Raw genomic sequence first — 20,543 nt, forward strand, 5'->3', positions numbered from 1 at the left:
AGTAACATGTTGCTCTGTCTATGTCAGGCCTTAAGCCTCCCGATGTCTCCTCATACTTCCGGGTTTGACGGAGCTTAGCCACACCCCCATTGCCGCGGTCTGCTATTTAATGCGACCGCACCAGCTGATAGACGCTGGATTATTGAAACGCGTACCTCGCCAAACTCACCGGCTCACATACCTCGCTGAGACGACCACTCGCTACTAGACCGGACTGGAGGAATATTCAAGTCCCCAACTTCTCTCCTCATCGCAGACAGCTACCAGCACTCTCGGCAACCATTCACTGAAGCAACCGCCTCTGAGGAGAGCTGGGGACACAATCCCTCTACTTCAAGAAGTTAAGTAACTTACATTCTCTGAGTTGAGAGCTAACAATGCTAAAGCTTTATTTCAACTTACTAAAGTCTGCTATCAAGTTGTCCAGCAAGCCTGCTACAGCTTTCCTCAAATCAAGTATTATTCAAGTTCAGCTGTACCTGTCTTGCTACAGATAATCTTATTTCTTCATACTAAAGTCTGCTATCAAGTTGTCCAGCAATCCTGCTACAGCTTTCCTCAAATCAAGTATTATTCAAGTTCAGCTGTACCTGTCTTGCTACAGATAATCTTATTTCTTCATACTAAGGTCTGCTATCAAGTTGTTCAGCAAGCCTGCTACAGCATCCATCATAACAAGTACTATATAAGTTTTGCTGCATCATTCTTGCTACTGATTATTCCAATGTATATAATCTCTTATAATTTGAACTGTTAACAAGAATAACGGACTCTAATGAATTCTGAACCTTGTCAATGCTAAATGAAACAAACCGTTTATTATTTAAAGAAACAGTAACTTTAATTCTGGAACTGAAGTCTCAGTTCCATCTAAGTGTCTTAATAAAAGATCAAAGTCCTAAGAAATCTGCAGTTGTGTTCCACATCATTTACTGTGAACGTGACAGTCTACTAGCACAGGACTTGATTTTATTTATTTTTTCTGGATAATCATATACTGTACAGGAAAAAAATTGCATCACACATGAATAATCAAACACCATCATCTTAATACTTCCCATATAACTTTGCTTTAACCACAATCAATCCGGGCCCCTCGCCATCTGGGAGGAAGTGGCGACCGCGCGTCACTTCCTCCCACATAGAGCGGAGCGCGTGCCGGAGAGAAGAGTAGGCAGAGTAGAAGGGGGCTGGCCAAGAGAGCCAGACTCCAACTCCAAACACCTTCAGCCACGAGCAGGGAAGCCAGCCTCCATGGTAGGAAACTGGATGGTGGGTTTAAAAGTGTAAATGCTATGTGTGTGTGTGTGTCTGTGTGTGTCAGTATGTCTGTCAGTGTGTGTGTCAGTATGTCTGTCAGTATGTCTGTGTGTGTGTGTCAGTATGTCTGTGTGTGTGTGTATCAGTTTGTCTGTCTCTATATGTGCCAGTATATATGTTAGAGTGTGTATATCTGTGTGTGTCTGTATGAAGTCTGTGTGTATCTGTATGTTGTCTTTGTGTGTTTTGGTCTATGTGTGTGTCTGTGTATTTGCATGTGTGTCAGTGTGTATATGTGTCTGTATATCTACATGTGTGCCATTGTGTATATCTGTGTGTATACATGTCTGTGTGTTTATATGTGCATACATTTCAGCATTCACAGACTAACAGTACACACAAATACACCCCTGCATTCAAACTTCAACACTATGTACAAACACACGTCTGTGTTACACACCAAAATTATATGTAAATACACCCCTGCATTCAAAAACGAACACTACACATAAATACATGCTTGCAGTCACGCCAACACCACATACAAACGTATTCCATACAAAAACCTGTTAACATTCAAACACACAAACTGCTTAGTGCTAAATACAAACCTGAAAACAAATGGTAGAGCCCTAGCTGTCAATGCATATCTGGAGTTGCACGACAGATGGGTATCTACCTTTTAATCACCCGTGCGAAAGGGAGGCCCAAAAAAATTCTCGCAACTTTCTACTTTAGGTCCACCACTGCGTTGGGGTGGAGGACGTGATTGCACGCCTGGGGAAGGGGGACAGTGTCCAGGGGGCCCAACAAATGCTTTGCCCAGGTCAAAATTAAAGACAGCCCTGACTACATGTGTAGTGTCTGCTTAGGAGAGGGATCTGAGTGATGTAGAAATAATTAGTATACGTCTTTATTCTCCCTGACACTCCTCTTTTCTCTTCTTTCTTTTCCCTCTTTTTTTTTTATTACGGACCTTATACCTCGCCGACACTCACCAAAGGGCTCTCTCTTCACCAAATTGTCACATTGCAACTACTTAATCACAATATATTTCACATTGTATAGCTGTGAGCTGCATACCAGCTTTCAGTTATTAATAGTGCATACATGCTTTATTCATCAACGTGTCCCATTGATAAAAAATAATAAAATAAAAAAAGTAGTCACATCATTTGTCTGAAACATGAGATGCACAGTTACTCATGCTTTTTTCCCCCTGCATACATTATACCAAGGCCATAGCATTATTATTATTATTATCATTTTATAATAATAATGAGCTCAATGAGCTTACATGCTAGAGGGAGTGGGATATAGTGACACAAAGGGTCTAAGTAGGGGTAATGAAATAGTTTGCTAGAAAAGTATTCACTGGGAACTTAGTTTTTTTTTTTTTACAGTTGCAGGAGAGGAGTCATGTGGGGGAGGGGAAATGAAAATCTGCTGAAAGTTTCATCCCCATAAAACATGACTGAACATCATGAAAGTGTATACACCTCTAATGGTCTATGGAAGGGATGCCTGAATACATATGTACTCACATAATTAGATACTAGAAAGTGCCCTAATTCCAAAGAGCTGGTGGCCATTATTTATATTTCCCATGATGGTCATCCTAGAGCAGCTACAAGTTGAAATGCACATAAACTTTTGAGAGCAGCATACCCCTTGCATGAGTTAATTTGGATGACGACAGTCTGGGCTCTGATCAATAGTCTACTTTTATGATTAAATAGATATCTACCAGTAAACCTTGATCACCTTATCTACAGACTTTATCACTTTTGAAAAACCCATCACTATAACAGTATGAAACCTGCAGAATTGACAAGGAGGCTAATTCAGTTAGGTGAAAACACTTAGAAGAAGCTATAATTTTTACAACAGTTAAAGCAAAAATAATTTCCGGAACATTGCTTTAAAATCAATTTATTTTTATTGTCTATAGGTCGATTTAGGTTCCAATTGGTAACCTGAAATCAGAAAAATGGCAAGTCACCAGGTTGTACTGGTACACAGGGGGTAACCCTTAATTAATTTAGTAGACAAAAAGAAAAAAGAAAATACTAATTCACCGACACACATGCCCGAATGGGTATGGTGCCGGGAAAAAGTTGTACAACCCTCTAGAGTGTGCTAAATCGTTAAAAGAAAAATATTTATTGGTAAAGCTAAAAACACATAGTCTCCTATCAAGTAGATACTAGAATAGGGTAGGCTTCATAGCAATAGCACAGCTGCAGGTAATTCTCAAGGGTAATCCAAAAGCGAGGACTAGAGAGAGGATATAAACCTAGTGTGTGTATATATTTAAGACAAAAAGACACACCATCTATGTATATCACACACAATCTAAGGTAACCCTAGTCTCTCTGTCTATACCTCATGCTGACAACTAAATGTCTACAAAGGATCCCTAGTTACCTCAGCATAGCAAGGTGCTAATGCCTACCATTACTGCTACATCTAACGAGGGACTAGAGAAAATTCCCAAGTGCTACCACCCACAACCCCAGTGCATGGTGAAAAGAAATCAAAATAGATTTAAATAAAATCAAAAGAAAGCCCGACGCGCGTTTCAGCGTATCTAGACGCCGTCGTCAGGGGCAAATACAAGAAACCAAAGGCATACCTCCCACTCCTTAAATAGCCGGTATGTAATTATGCAGACCGATATCAGCTGATTCCCATAACAAGCGCTTACTAGGCATTGGTCCGAACGAAAAACCCGCCCAGCTGTCAGCAACCTATGCCGACCAATCCACTTCCCTATACCCCACGTGGTAGGTACAGCATCACTAAGTCACGTGAGCGGGGAGGGAGAGGGGCGGGAAATAACCGCCGAAACTCCTCCTCCGTTACTCACAACTCACAGTGCGTCAATGAAGCATCACAGAATGGGCGGGAACTTATTTTTATTGTGTTGTATTTAATGTAACCATAACTTGCTCATTGATGTCAACATATGCCAAAATCTTTGACCTATAGCGGAAAAGAATTTAGTGTGCAAGAGGAAGGGTGACTGAGTTAGTGCTCTGTTAATAAAAGAGCATTTGACATAAGGAGACTAACATTCATATTGTAGGATTTTTCCAATTAGACTATTGCATCTTATTTCCTCTTCTTTTGAACTTATAAATATAGATCTTTGTCCAAACAAGAACATTCACTTGATGCAGTAACAAACGTTCTGGTACACATATTATTACTACACAATAGCATATTCAGCATTTAATATCTCAGTTACTTTATTTTACAGAAGACTGAATCTGGCATTAGTTATCTGCATTTATGGATATTCTGGTCACTAACCATGGCTTGGATTCCAGCTGTAACCTTATGGTCTGAAAGCACCAAGCAGTCAATCAGAATACATGATTGATACATTTTTGATTCAAGATGGTCAGTTTTGACCGTCCATGAAGAGCTTTATGTCATTTTTTCCAAGATGCAAGAATTCAGTACAAAGAAATTAAAAGATATTCATATTTATGTTGTTTATATACATGTTTGAACTTCAAGTTCAATTTCATAATGAAGTCTATTTCATTGGTCCATTACACACTATATAAGGAACAATACAAACCTTACGTGATATATGTATACATGTATATTTCGGCTTATGCAATGTATAATCATATCCTATAACTAAACCACTGTTATTTTTGCCTATATTAGTTTGTTTTTTTAAAACGATATCATTTTGTTAGCTTTGCAAATGCTGTTTAGCGAATGAGTGAGTGCGCTGAAACCAATAGGGCTGCGCTCATCTGAACAAGCATACGGTATAAGGGTGCTGCTGGGGACAATTCATACCACATACAAGATCCAGGGCACTCGCTCATTCACTAACAGGAATTTCAAATAAATGTATTGGTTTGTTAAAATAAATGTAAATAGTCGAGCATCTCAGAGGTGAAAGGTCCACTTTAGTCACCCTGAACCCAGATAAAGTAATGTCAATGTAATAATGTTGGTATAACCCCTAGTTTCTCATCATATGGTACACGTACCCAAGGGGGTAGGGGGTATGCACACTACATGCAAAGCTATGCAAAGAGGTGGCCAGCTGAAAGAGAATGGAGTCAGAAGTGGCAAGTGAGCTGTACTATAATGATCTTCCAGCACTACTCCTTCACGCACCCAACGATGATGCCAGGAGTCATTTTATAATGTCACTTCGGCCCCGCCATTACTAAACCGCACACAAGGGACCAGTGCTGGAAGGTTATGAAGATGACAGCACAGCCCAACACTGGACCCCAAGGAAAGGATCCATGCTAGCTTTTCCAAACATTGGGAGACTGGGTGGACTTAAGTGTGTGAGAATGTGTATGTATCTATCTGTGTGTGTGTCTGTCAGTGTGTGACAATTTAGGAAGTGTCTGTCAGTGAGTGTGTGTTTCAGTAAATATGTCTCTCAGTGAGTATGTGTGTCCTCATGTGTAAATATGTTTGTGTGTCAGTGTCCTCTGTATGTGTGTGTTAGTATCCATTGTGTGTTAATGCGTGTGTCAGTGTCCTCTATGTGTAAATGTGTTTGTGTCAGTTTCTCTGTATGTAAATTTGAGTGTCAGTTTCCTGTGTGTAAATGTGTGTGTCAGTGTCCTCTGGGTGTAAACGTGTATGTGTCAGCTTCTTGTGTTTTTTTTGTGTGTCAGTGTCATTGTGTGTCAGTATCCTCTGTGTGTAACTTTTATGTGTGTTATATTTTCACTTTGTGACTTTTATACTGTAGATTACTAGTCATACACTATTCCTATTATTCACATCATGTCATATTTATTTTAAAAAAATGTTTTCTGTAACGTTTAATCCGCCTTGTTCTCCAATATGGGATTAACTTAACTATCAGTGTCTATACATTTCATTTTGAATTTAAATCATAAGAATTTACTTTCTCTAGGTAGGGGGAATTTTTTTAGATCTTCGGGTGTACTTCTCCGTAAAAGGTTGAGAAAAACTGCTATAACCCACACACTTAATTGAATGATATAAAACTATAAAACAGTTAAAAGTTCCTCTTCATGGGACACTATAGTCACCAAAACAACTAAGCTGTAGTTGTTCTGGTGACTATAGTGTCCCTTTAACTTAACCTAAGTGATCACCAGTTGCAGTCCAAGCAGGAAACTGCCAATGTATATGTACCCTTGAATAAGTGAAATACTGTCACATTTTCAGATTCGTTTTTTTTTTTTTACTGGACAAGGTATGTTAGGCATAAGATTAAGAAAGTAATTCATATAATTTTTTTTTAGCAACTAGCGCTAATTGACTGCACTGTCTAGTTGGGATCTAAAAATACAACATACTACAAATACAAAAATATAACACGTTAATTGTATCCTTCAAATCTGTTTTACAAAATGTATTAGAACAACACTTTTGATAAAATAAAGAAACTTACCATGTACCACATGCTTGGCCATTTAGGGTCATTGAAAAAAGTGGACTGCACATTATTCTGTTTATAATCTCTCTTTATCCTTCTTTTAACCACCTGCTGTTGTATCCACTCGACCTGCCAACAAGGAAAACATTTGCTAAGTGTTATACAGCACAGTGATTATACAAAATGTGTGAAATACTGGGCCATGTCCCAATGCTGACATGAAACATATATTCCATATAGTTAATCATAATCTCGTGCCTGCTAGTGTCCGTCCACATGTGGATAAACTGGGGGCTCTTAGGGGCTTGGCCTATTTATTACACATTAAGCATATGGCATTACTGCAATCACGCCATTTACTATATTCAGAATCACTCAATGAACAAACAGGTCCATGACAGGTCCTTTGGCTGTGCTAAATAAATAATTATTCTTTATATAGCGTCAACATTTTTCCGCAGCCCTTTACAATTATAGAATGGGGGGATATTTGACAAGTAATTGACTTACAAAATATATAAGAGGTTAAGAAGGCCCTGCTGAAACTAGCTTACAATAAGAAACATCATCTGCACTAACATGAAAAGATCTCTCTAATAATTGATATTGATTTAATGATCACAATTCAGTTTGACAGATTACATACACCGAGGAAATGTTATGGCAAAACATTTGGGATACATTAATAAATCTATACAGTAAGTATTTTTTTTTTAGTGTATAGGGGAAATGGAAATGGGAGGAGTTCAGTGAAACCAAGACACAGGCGCAATTGTGTAAAAGACAAATGTCACCGGTCAAGAGGAGAGAATGTGTGATGTAGATGTATGCTCATTTATACAGAGGAAACTATTTTCCTGAATGCATGTTATACAGAGATACTTTCCTTTTGCTCTGTATCTAGATTTTTATACTAAAGTAAGTAAAAAAGCAACATTCTTTATAACGAGAGGGATTTTGTGAAAGGAAGGAGTGATAGAAACTTTATGCCCTTACTCGATATTAAAATCATAAAAAAAAAAAAATCATTAAAAAAAATCATTAAAAAGTTACTTGCGCTCTCTCCTAAATCCCTATGTATATTCAAACAATTGGAGGTTATATAGTTACTCCAATGGCCATTGGAGTAACTAAATAACCTCAAATTGTTTGAATATACATAGGGATTTAGGAGAAAGTGCAAGTAACTTTTTTTCTTTGGTTTTTACTGTATTTATTGAGGCTGATGTGTACTATGGTCATTGCTGCCACCCAAGAGTGATGGGAGTTTGAGCGCAGGACTAGTTTTTTTTTTAAGGGTTAATAAGGGTTAATAAGTATATAGGGGTGTATATAAAAAAATACCCATCTCTGTCTCATTAGAGATATCTTTGCCAGAAGCTCAAGGAAGCAAGGTGAAAGATCAGTCTAGGACCCAGCTGAGGGGGTCTGCCTTGACGTTGGCAGACGGCATTCCCTCCAAAGGCCATTGGAGTAACTAAATAACCTCCAACTGTTTGAATATACATAGGGATTTAGGAGAGAGCGCAGGTAACTTTTTTTTTCTTTTTTACTGTATGTATTGGGGCTGATGTGTACTATGGCCGTTGCTGCTGCCCAAGAGTGATGGGAGTTTAAGTGCAGGACTATTTTTTTGGTATCATTAAAATCATACCTCACCTTAAAGGAGGTATGGAAATAAGGACCATGTTGCAGGATCCGCTTGCCAAGCAAAGATGAGCAAATGTGGATGGAAATCTGCATTTTCACATGCATAAATAACTCTTGATGCCCTTAACTAAGGGAGTTTATGCCCGCAGCCCAACTTATGTTGGGGTATCCATTCTCTCATCCAATGTTTCATACACACATGGTGAATATACAGAAAAATAATTATTTTAAGTCAGAGGTTGACATATAATTTAAGAATCTGGATTTTTCAATTTACCGCTCTCCCTTCAGCCTGCAGCCAGGGAAGTCGGCCTCCCTCTCCTGATGATGTCAGGAGGAGGGGGCACGACTTCCACTGTTCTTCTTCTCCCAGGACCGCTGGGGATTCTGGTAGAAGAGCAGAGGAAGTCATGCTCCCTCCTCCTGACATCATCAGGAGAGGCTGGCTGACTTCCCAGGCTGCTGTGTGCTGGCTCCAGACTCCAGATCCTGTACCACCCCTCCCTGGCCCAAGGTAAGCCTCAAGGAGAAGGGGAGGGGGGAAATACGCTTTTTTAAAAGTTTTTTTAATTCATCTACTTTTTTAAGCAGCCCCACCACAGCCCCTGTCCTCCTTCCTCAGCCCCTGTCCCCCTACTTAGCCCCTGTCCCCCTCCCTCAGCCCCTGCTCTGTATGCCTTTATCTGTATGACTATAATCCTGTGTATGTATGTCTTTGTATGCCTGTGTCTGTGGGACAGTGTCCGAGTTTGTATGTGTAGATTGTATGGCTGTGTACCTGTATTTGTTTGATTGTGTGCCTGCATATCTCTGGGACTGAGTGCCTGTATGGTTGTTTGTTGCTATATATCTGGCTATATTGCATGGAAAAAAAATGACACAAAATGCGCTGAGAGCCACAGAAAGGGTCTGGGGGAAGAAAGAGACACGCAAAAAGAATGGGGGGAGGGACACTCAAAGGGGCTGGGGAAAGAAAGAGATACACAAGAGGGTTATAAGAGACCAACAAGAGGGTGTAAAGAGAGGATAAAATACACCAAAGAGGGTAAGAAAATCAAAAAGGGGGTTACAAGACACACAGGTGAAGACACATTTTTTTAAGGGGGAGGGGGGATCGGCGAAATGCATCTTTGCCTGCGTAGCCAAAAATCCTTGCACCGGCCCTGTGCATATAAATAATATTTTATTTGTTTATTACATGCATTAACAAACTATATAAACACTATTTTTCGTAGACAGATGTAAAATACCGTCTTGCAATATAAAAAAAAAAAAAAAAGCGTTATATGTGAGAACAGGAAGTGTTCTGGAATTACATGACTTCTGTTTTCTTGGACCTATCTTATCTATATGAGTTTATCCCCTGGCAATTAAAATTAGACCTCAACAAAAATGTGTTGCTGATAAACTCCCCAATTAGTAAATGAACTGATCTTGACCCTTTTATGTACAAAATTGTAACATATGTTGATATCAAAACATTTTTAGAGACATTGCTAAGAAATCCATCTCATCATAGCATAAAAATGGCAGAACAGTTTAAATGGTATACCCCTTCAAACCCCCAAAACAAAAATATTGCTATATTAAAATTAGACGTAAAGTTTAATACCAATAAATATTATTTTCAGGAAAGTTTTAATAAAAGGCAGAACCATTTCATGTTCTTGTTATGTCAAACATGACACAAATATTGAAAAATTTGGTATTTCATACACGTTTCATTTTTAAAGTAAAAAGGGCTTATGGTAACGATATATACCGGTTTGTAATGTAATAAACTTGATTACCATAATGAGGGAGGAAAAGTTATTGGCATAACAGATACTTAAAACTTGTGACAGATCAGTTAATTTTATATGGATATACAAAACAAAGTAAAGTGGCTGATATGTCAAACTGAATGAAAGTATAGTATAAGGGAAATGGTATATGATGATATGGGTGATAAATGAGAAATTTATTGGTAGAAATTAGCATGGGGCAAAAGAGAAGTTATGTTTAGCTAAGTTTTTTTCGCAAAGACCTTTAACAGCCCTTGTCAAACTTAAGGAATGGTGAAGAGATACTTTGATTTGAGAAAACTGCTTTATTACTAGTCTTTATTTACTAATTGAATTAATTACTAGTTAAAACATAATGTAACAGAAAGTTTCAACAGCATTTTTCTCCTGAAAGCACTCTTAGACAGAGCAAACTTTTCAGCTCCTGAATTTTCATCAATTCCATTGGTGGTGAATATACCCATGCTTTTGGATTGAACAAAACCATAGGCCTTGTATGATGAACTTCTTGAAGGCTCCATTAAATGTGAGTGTGCACTTATACCCAGTTTATCACTAACTTTGGATAAGTGCACATACTGACATACTATATTAGTGTATTAATTATGTTTGTATTAAATAGGCAAACTATACCCTATTGGATCAACATTTCAGACCTATATCCACAGGAGGGATCAGGTGCTACATCTAGAGTTAAGTTATTTGAAGTTTTTTTAAAATACTACACTATATGTCCTTTTATCATCTTTTTCCCCTACATAGCACCTTGAACTGAAGAACCTCTTTAAGGGACTGTTCCTACTAATTTCATATCCTCCACAATTTGGAGGTATGTCCCTTCCCCTTCCCCTTAGATAAATTTGTTCATTGTAAAGAAAGACAAATATGATTTGCAAATTTGTAATCTCCATGCACAGGTGTATCTCACTACGGCATCACTTAGTTATATAAGGATGCATGTCTATGTTTTAAAGCAGAATTGACACATCAAACACCTAAAGACCCTATAGTGCCAGGAAAACGAGTTTGTTTTCCTGGCACTATAGTGGTCTTTAACTAATTTAGACATTCGTTTGCCTAATACATTAAAATTAATTAAAATGCCTTTCTTTTCTATAACCTCCATAATGTAACAAGATAAGCACACTTTTATTTCTATTTGCATTTGGACTGTGTTCATTGTTAAAAGTCACTGTTTAAACCAGGGTGCATTTGATTTAAACCACTGCTCAGTAAGACTTAATTTAACTCATGATTTGAATGTAAAGACTCATTCTTGGTGGTGGTTTCAATGTTTAATATTTGCAACCAGATGACGGTTTCATATTTAAAATAATAACTTGTCAGATTAGTTTAACAGTTATATAAGAACTGATTTTGTTATATACCATTAGAACTACATAGATAATGATAAAATTATTGCAAAGTGATCTATCTCCAGTTTAACATGGTAGTCTTTCATATCTGGAGAGCAACTTAAATTAAAACTCTCCATTGGTTTGCAGAATAACCATGTAACTTTATATGTTCACATTTGTGATGTGAAAAAGTGCTTATCTTTGCGGGCACTTGGATTAATGGAGTTAATTTACAAAAAAATTTAAATATTGCATGAATATACAGCTTAATGCTACATAACTAATCCATATTTCATGCTGACTAACTTTTAGAATATAAAGTATTCTAGAAGTAAAAATAAAATTACCGATACATAGATTTTTCCCCCAAAAGCAATTTATTAAACTAAATCTAATTTAAACAAGACAAATCTGATATAAATCAAAAATAATAATTAAGAAAATTTATATATACATATATAAATATATTTTTTAAACAAATCTTTTTTCTTATCCACCCTCTTTATATGAAAAGCATTGTCGTTCATTTAATCTAAAACATGATTGTCCAGATGGCATAGTGCTAGTATCAAGTAAGACTGCTGTCAGGAGGGTACAACCAGTACCTAAGTTAGGGGCCCAACGGAGTACTGGGGCCCAGATAAGCCCTCTAACACTTTGCAATTGAGGAGACAGAAGATTCTCCTCATCAGACCTCCATACTGACCAACTCAAATGGACAAAGAGGGACACTTTCATTTTAGGGGTGTGTGGGTTTGGGGCCAGGCGTGGGGCGGTTCTGAGACATTTTAGATGACTGACTTATTACAATTTATGCAACTAAAATGTAATTTAGAACAGGAACATTGTATCTTATTTACATAGACTGATTTCTATTTTCATTGAACCTTAAAAACCCAATAAGTGACTAGCATATAACACCTTCCCAGCATTACTGGGAGTGTCTGCGTGAAAGGGGCGGAGAGATTTCAAGATGACTCCCACACACCTGAGCCTCATTGTTGAGGCTGGGCTGCATTTACAGCTGTTTTAATACGAATTAAGGTAGAAATTGAGAGGGTGAGGAGGAAAGGGCAAGAAGACTATTTGCCTAAAAAAAGCAGAAGTTGGGGAAAAAATGATAACGTTAAAAATGGTAAGGGAGACAAGGGGCTCTGTATGAATGGAAAGGGTTAAAAGGGTTGGGATTTTGGGTGTATGTGTCTGACATTTTGTGCATCTGAATGTGTCTGACAATGTTTAGCTGTGTGTGTGTATGTATATATGTATGTATGTGTGTATATATATATATATATATATATATATGATAGCGCATAGCTGTCTTTGTGAATGTATGTCTGTTATTGTGTAGCTGTATGTTTGAAAGTGTGCATCAGTGTGTGTGTGTGTGTGTGACATTGTGTAGTTATGTGTCTGACACTGTGTGTGTCTGACATTGTGCATCTTTGTGTGTGTGTGTGTGTGTGGGTGTGTTTCTGAATGTGTGTCTGACAATGTGTAGTTTGTGTGATTGTCTGACTGTGTTACTGTGTATTTGTGTCAGTGCATCCGTGTATGTTTGCATCCGGAAGTGTGTTTTTTATTGGAGGGTTATTGACCCCAGCTGATGGCTTTGTAAAGTCCCTGAGATTTCTCATACCATACTCACAGAAATCTGTCTTTAAATTACAATAAATGTGTTTATAAATCAGTCTGCGTAAATCAGATTGTAAAACTGTGTCATATAAGATATATTGATTATGTTCTCTATGTTACATTTAATTTGCATGCATTGTTATTAGCATACATTATTATTACCTTAACATTTTCATAACAACCCTGCCCGTGGCCACACTCCTATATTTAAAGTGTCCCATTTAAAAGTTGGGAGGTGTGAGTTTCCCGTTATTTTTACTCTACTTGCATGATACTGGATGGATGAGAACCATAAATATCACCGTTCCTATCACTGATTAGGGCATAATTCACTTGAGAAACTTCTGAAGAGCAGACCTTGATGGTTAATTTATTGTCTGGAATACCTGATTCAAATTATTCCCTCTATAAATCAAATTATCATACAGAGTCACCTTATTTCGACAACAAATACTGAACCAATATTCTCTACAGCACTACAGAAAATGTTTGTTTTAATGTGTGCATGTTATGATATAACTAGATTTTCTATAACATTATATCGTATTAAAGACACATCCCAGTGCATGTCAAAGTAATGCAGAATACAGCAATGTCTGGATGGGATAAAAGCTATCTATTTACGCATTACGGAAATTAAAATGTCTAAAATGTTTGGTTTTATGAATACTGTTTTTCTGTGATTGCATAGATATTCATAGTATATTGACGATTTATAAATGATGGTATAAAACTATTTTCCACCATAATAAAAAGGCTTGATAGCAATGATATGAAGATCACAGTTTTTGATGTCAAGACTGTGAACAAAATAAGATGTAAACATTAAAGAAATATTAATAGGACTTTCTTGTGTAATGGGACAAAACCACACAGATTTTTCTGTGTCCTTAATTACCCTTTAAAACCAGCATGATGAAGGTCTTTATACAGTTTGCCACAGACTAACAGTTTATTAAATCAATGCATACCAAGTTATGTTACCTCTTTTATAAACTGAATTGCTGCAGGATAACTTTGTGTTAATTAGAGAAATATTAAAAACACTGCCTCATGGTAGCATGGAGACTTCAAATAACCACCGCAACAAGACGACTGTATAAGAAGACGTGTTTATGTTAAAACTAATATGAAGAGACCTTTGTATTCTCTGATTAAGCTAGACCAGGGGTGGGCAACCTTCCGCACTCCAGGTGTTGTTGACTACAGAATGCTTTGCCAGCATTATGGCTGTTAGAGAATTATTGGAGATGCAGTCTATGACATCTAGAGAGTCAAAGGTTGTCTACCCCTGCTCTAGAACAATGGGGAAATGGAGGAGGTTGCATGGGACCTTTAACCCCTTAAGGACACATGACATGTGTGACATATCATGATTCCCTTTTATTCCAGAAGTTTGGTCCTTAAGGGGTTAAAAAGTTACCTAGACCCCCCCAAAAAATGTCATAACACACTGTAACAAACAAATTGAAAGACGGGAAAAGCTTACTTTAGATCCCACAAGGGGGTCACGTTCTCTCTAGAGTCTGGTACTCTCCTGGTGACACCACTCACAAACGTTGCAGGAGGAGGGACTGCACATACAGACTTCAAATCACTTACGTGTTCATGGTGCTTGGAGTGACCATTTAAATTACTGAAATTACTTGGGCACCCAAATCAGGGAAAGTTGTTATAACTGTATACTTATTAGCCACCTTACTCCACATAAACATCTACGAGCCATTTTGCCTTGAAAGCAGTCTTTAAGGGACACTCTGGGCAACAATACTTCATTTGGCAGGTTTTGGCCTCATTACTATCCTGCATCTTTTGCATGCTAAACTTTTAAAGTTTTTGTACAATATAATTTAAAGGGACACTATGAGTAACACAACGAAACTCAAGACCTGGCATATCTATCCTGGCATTTCTCCTGTACTATGTGGAATTTTTCATTAGCTGTCCAGCTATGAACTTTATAATAAACTGAGAGATTAATTAGGCATCAGTTTTAGTTTAAATACGGTTTGAGAATTTTTATAATCTGTATCATCGTTTTAGCCTTCAGTATTGGGTAGTTTATTGTCTCATAAGCAAGCCTCTTCATAAAATACTCCAAATGTCTTTAAACATGGTAAGGGTAGTTCTGCATCATAAGCACATCAAATATCAAATGGCCACAGCACTTTACACATAAATGTAAGGCTTTTTTAACTTACCAGCACAGACCATACTGCAAAATGAATTCAATGAGAGAGACACAATAACTCACCGAGGGCCTCCATTTCAGAAATGTCTTACTGAGTATCCATCATATTTTCTTTTTTTACCATGCTGTTTACAATATTTATCCTAAGGTTTTTAATTAGAACTTTAAACAAATTCCATATGTGACAAAACCCCTATTTTTCCTTCCTTGTGCTGTGCTCATCCCGAGTCCAGGAACCTCTTATAAACTTTCTGTTTTACTTGCTTCCCATTCGGTATTAAAAACTACCGAACTAGACCTGATTAGCCCTGATTCCCTGGAACTGTTTTGGGCATAGGACCATGTGCATGGTTGGTCAAAAATGTGACTTCCATGAAAATCCCGAACCCCCGAACCAATCTGGGTGATTTTTGGATATGTTGGTCACCCAGATCGGGGCTACCAGGAGATGTGACTTTTGTGGGGTTTTCATGTGTTTTGGGTTTTTTTTGGGTGTTTTGTTATATTGTATGTTTTTGTACCTGAGAAATAATTTAAATGTTTGTGTGCTCAGGTAATTATCTCTCCAGCACAGGGGAGGAGTGTTTGGAATGTTTGCTTGTAACTAGTCTCCTATCAGGTCCAGCGGGGAATGCCCCTGGAATATGTTTAATGAAACCCCTTGCATGGGTAAGTTACATAAAAGGCCGTGTGTGGCTCCCATTAAACACATTAGTTTTACCCCTTCATGAAGTCTAGGCTCATGTTTGGGGGATTGGAGAGCTCTAATTACTACTCTGCTGGAAACAGTAGAGCTATAATCACTGCAGCACTTGGGATTCGGGAGACTACTAACAGATATACTCCGCCGGAGTATAGGGGATCCGTTACACCATATATCCCCTCTTAAATGCAATTGTTAAAAAGCGATGTTGTTCTTTACATTAATGTAATGCTATTAATAAATTATGTTGCAGTATGATTTATGTAGTATACTTCTGAGGCAATTTGCATTTAAAATTTTACATATCTGTAATTCAAGGTCTTGTGTTGGTTCTAAGCTATGCATTGCTTTTTACATTAAATGTCATGCTGTTAGGTAGCTAATGGCAAAGCTGCCAACTGAAACATTTTTAAGCATACATTAAGTAAAGACTACAGTATTTCATGATCTCCCTCCCCCTAAATTCTGGACTGAGGCTAATTCACATACCGTATATACTCGAGTATAAGCCGACCCGAATATAAGCCGAGGCCCCTAATTTTACCCCAAAAAACTGGGAAAACTTATTGACTCGAGTATAAGACTAGGGTGGGAAATGCAGCAGCTACTGGTAAATTTCTAAATAAAATTAGATCCTAAAAAAAAATATATTAATTGAATATTTATTTGCAGTGTGTGTGTATATGAATGCAGTGTGTGTGTATATGAGTGCAGTGTGTGTATGAGTGCAGTGTGTGTATGAGTGCAGTGTGTGTGTATGAGTGCAGTGTGTGTGTATGAATGCAGTGGGTGTGTGTGTCTGAGTGCAGTGTGTATGAGTGCAGTGTGTATGACTGCAGTGTGTGTGTGTGTATGAGTGCAGTGTGTGTGTATGAATGCAGTGTGTATGAATGCAGTGTGTATGAATGCAGTGTGTGTGTGTGTGTATGAGTGCAGTGTGTGTGTGTGAATGCAGTGTGTGTGTATGAGTGCAGTGTGTGTGTGTGTGTGATGCAGAGTGATGCAAATTATTATTTTAATTTTTTTTGTTATATTATTATTTACTTATTTGTATTATTATTATTTTATTATTATTATTATTATTAATTTATTTTTTTTGTCCCCCCTTCCTGCTTGATACATGGCAGGGAGGGGGGCTCTCCTTTCCTGGTGGTCCAGTGGCATTGGCAGCTCAGTGGGGGGGGAAGGGGGGCTGGCAGAGAGCACTTACCTCTCCTGCAGCTCCTGTCAGCTCCCTTCTCCTCCACGCCGGTCCGTGCAGCTCTTCTGTCAGTTCACACTGTAAGTCTCGCGAGAGCCGCACTATGACCCCGAGGCTCTCGCGAGACTTACACTGGAGCTGACAGAGGTGCTGAACGGACCGCCGCGGAGGAGGAGGGAGCTGACAGGAGAGGTAAGTAACCGCACACAGCCCCCTGTCTGTATTATGGCAATGTAAATTGCCATAATACAGACAGTGACTCGAGTATAAGCAAAAAATGTGCTGAAAAACTCAGCTTATACTCGAGTATATACGGTATGTTCACAGATATGCACACAGACAGATAGTATGCCACACAAAATGTACCACTGGGATGGATGTTAAACACAGCCGATGCAGATGGGTGTACTAGATGCTTAGGAACAGGAAGCAGAATGGGTAACGGAGAGCACAACAGCAGTCTAAAAGCAAGAGCTATTTAGAACCAATGAGCTCAAGGTGAATGAAAAAAATGCAAAAATGTACAAAAGCCTGAATATGACAAAGGGTGGGGAAGAGATCATAAGAATTAATGCATATACTAAGCCCTCGGTTTCTCAGTGGTAAAAGTTAGTCATCTCCTTCACTACATTGGACCTGTAAACGTTTCAGCAGGACAAGTGTCTTTGTCAAACCAAATACTTCTGGGTCCCCCTATTGTCTTGGGACCCGGCAGCATGTCATCACTGAGAAGCTCAGGCTAACTTTTGGGTCATGTCCAGCCAGCTGGTTTCAGTTCCCTAGTGTAACACATATGGGGACACAAGGGAACAGTCCCCAGGCAAGACAACACTGGGACATCATTAGATGTGCTCACATTGTGCCGTGAGCACCAGGACCATTTAGGTTCTGCAGTGTTCCCTGCATGGTCTTGAAGGCTGGGACGAGCCAGACAGCCAGCCAATGGGCAGCATTATGGGCGTCACTAGTGACGTGGTCTACTTCACTGGCAATGTTCCCTGTCCCAGGCAGGAACTCTACCGTAATAAAATAGGTACCATTTACACAAATTGCGTATTACTAAAATAGATAATGGCTAAGGGAAGGACGGTATAAACAAGAGGAATGGCTGGTGACACCAATCCATTTATGTTTTATACTGGTTCCTAAAATTTCTAACAGCTGCACTGGCATTTAAAATACTTATTTGTATATATACCTGCATCATAACCCTGCCTTTTATGGTTCTAACAAACCGGCATTAAAGTTGCATTTCTCATTGCTCACACAAATTTGCAGATTTGCAGGGACCATAGTCTATTGTTAATTAATCCTAGGCTTTGTCCCTTCCTCGACTGTCAAACAGGACAGATAATGTATCAGTCCACCTGGAGTCAGATGGCAATTGGGCATCACTTGTCAGTGTGACATTACAGATTAATAATGCACGACCTGAAGCTTTGGACACACGGGATGATCTTTTTACCTTTGGTTCCATTGAGATGAAACTGTGTGTGCCCTGGCTGGATAAGATGGACCTCTTGATAGTTTTACTGTGGTAGAAGTGATAGTAATCTTCCAATGTCCCAATCTGCAGGCAAAAAAAAAGAAATCAAAAAATAGATTAAGGTTTAAGATGAATGGATCTTAATGCTTTTTTTTTTTTTTGAGAAATCTATAAATTATGCATTCACGTGCTCTGCTGGAAAGTTACTTGAGCCCCAATGATCATCTTTCAAAAGAAGGACATGTGATATGAAATAGATGTGGGTGTCCTTCAGGCACTAACTGCAAAACCAAAGATTATAATTGAGCTTCTAAGGCGGCCTGTGTCTACCTTTTTAATGTTTAATTTATATGCAGCATTCTATATCAATGCACGTCCACACTGACACATAACAAAGTGCATTAGAAATAAAACAAATTATAAAAAATAAAATTGTCAAATGGCTGCTGCTATTAAAAAACGTTCTGTCTAGTTTGCTGAAGGAAATGTACTGTAAAATCTACGATGATGGGTTATTTGGATTGTTAAGTAAAAGAACCCGTAAAAGTTACAGAATTAAAGAAAAACAATAATGATGGTAAATATTTCTAACACTGTATAAAAAAAGGAATGCATTAAGGACAGGGCAGCACATTTACTAAGCAGCAGGAGGTTTAATTTAGCCAAAACAAAATAACTGTTCTCAACAAGAACAAAACAAGTCATTTATGTTGGTCTCTGTTCAGTTCTTATTTGTCAAAATGTTACTCTTATTTAGCAATGAATACATTTGACCACAAAAAAAAAAACAACACAAAGGAAGTTTACTGCAAACTTTAGTCACATTTTAAAGTGTGTACTGTATAGTGGGTTTTTCAGTGGGCAGCAAAGCCAGATATCCTAACTGTCCTGCTTTCGGTGGCACAGTCCCAATTTTGGGGTCCTATCCCGCCATCCTGCTTCAGTTCTCTGGTGTCCCACATTTGGGTACTCCAGTGAACTGTCCCCAGGTAGCACAACACTGGGAAATCCTTAAATGTGCTTACAGCGCATTATTAGATATGCTTGCGCTATGCAATGGCCACTAGGTACATGCAGAGAGAGCATCAGCAGTGATCCCTGAATGGTTCTTAAGGCTGGGGGCGGCCATATAACCTGCCCAATATGGGCATCGCTAGTGACACCCCATCCTTAATCCATACCTACCATTGTTTAAAGGTACGCAAAGCCATTATTTGTACAGGCAGATTCACTTGGGCAATATTTGAAACAAAGGAAAGTCAAATTCAAAGGCACATGCCCCCTTTTAAATTTCAATAATGGGGAGCAGATACTATGTACAACAACTGCCATTAAACTAGTCTAATATACCAGAAGATAGAATGGAGAAATGGAGACTGTGTAATTCTCTCTCCTGGCATATCACTAAAGAAAATGGTTGAATCGAGAGCAGGCACAAGTAGCTACTGTCCATGAATTTAACAGATACTAATGGATGTACCATTGCTATTCTAATATTAAAAATCTTAACCCTTGCCTAATTAAAAAAAGTCATACAATATAAAAGATACATATGGTGACATTTGCATTAGTGACCATAAAGTGGTCTCAAGCACTTGACCTCTAGTCTTGTGATTCTAGTCTCAATGAGTCCCCATAACTCCTGAATGGGATTATTTTTTCTTGGTTATGTTTTCATTCAGGATAATTTATTTGATCTATCTATATATTTCTTCTTTAAAAGTGTTTTCAGATTGGGGGAAAGTTGGAGAAATTATCAAAACATTCAATTGATTTGCTTTATGGTATATACACTTCAGACTGTAGTTCCTCTTGTTTTCCCTTGCTATCAACATTTTTTTAATGTATTAATAGGTAGTCCCTTGTTTATATTTATC

The 20,543-nt window shown here is 38.1% G+C and overlaps 1 protein-coding gene across 2 annotated transcripts in view; it reads right to left on the minus strand.

Moving 5' to 3' along the window:
* The window catches only part of PCSK5 (proprotein convertase subtilisin/kexin type 5), a 399,481-nt gene that overhangs the window by 322,682 nt on the left and 56,256 nt on the right, over positions 1-20,543 (minus strand). For both annotated transcript variants that reach the window (XM_063455029.1, XM_063455030.1), the window contains exons 2-3: positions 18,646-18,750; positions 6,674-6,787 (exon numbers count right to left, since the gene is read on the minus strand). In XM_063455029.1, the coding sequence (XP_063311099.1) occupies positions 6,674-6,787; positions 18,646-18,750 (219 nt within the window). The remainder of the gene's footprint in view (positions 1-6,673; positions 6,788-18,645; positions 18,751-20,543) is intronic.

The sequence above is a fragment of the Pelobates fuscus genome, chromosome 5, assembly GCF_036172605.1.
Source record: "Pelobates fuscus isolate aPelFus1 chromosome 5, aPelFus1.pri, whole genome shotgun sequence".
NCBI lineage: Eukaryota > Metazoa > Chordata > Amphibia > Anura > Pelobatidae > Pelobates > Pelobates fuscus.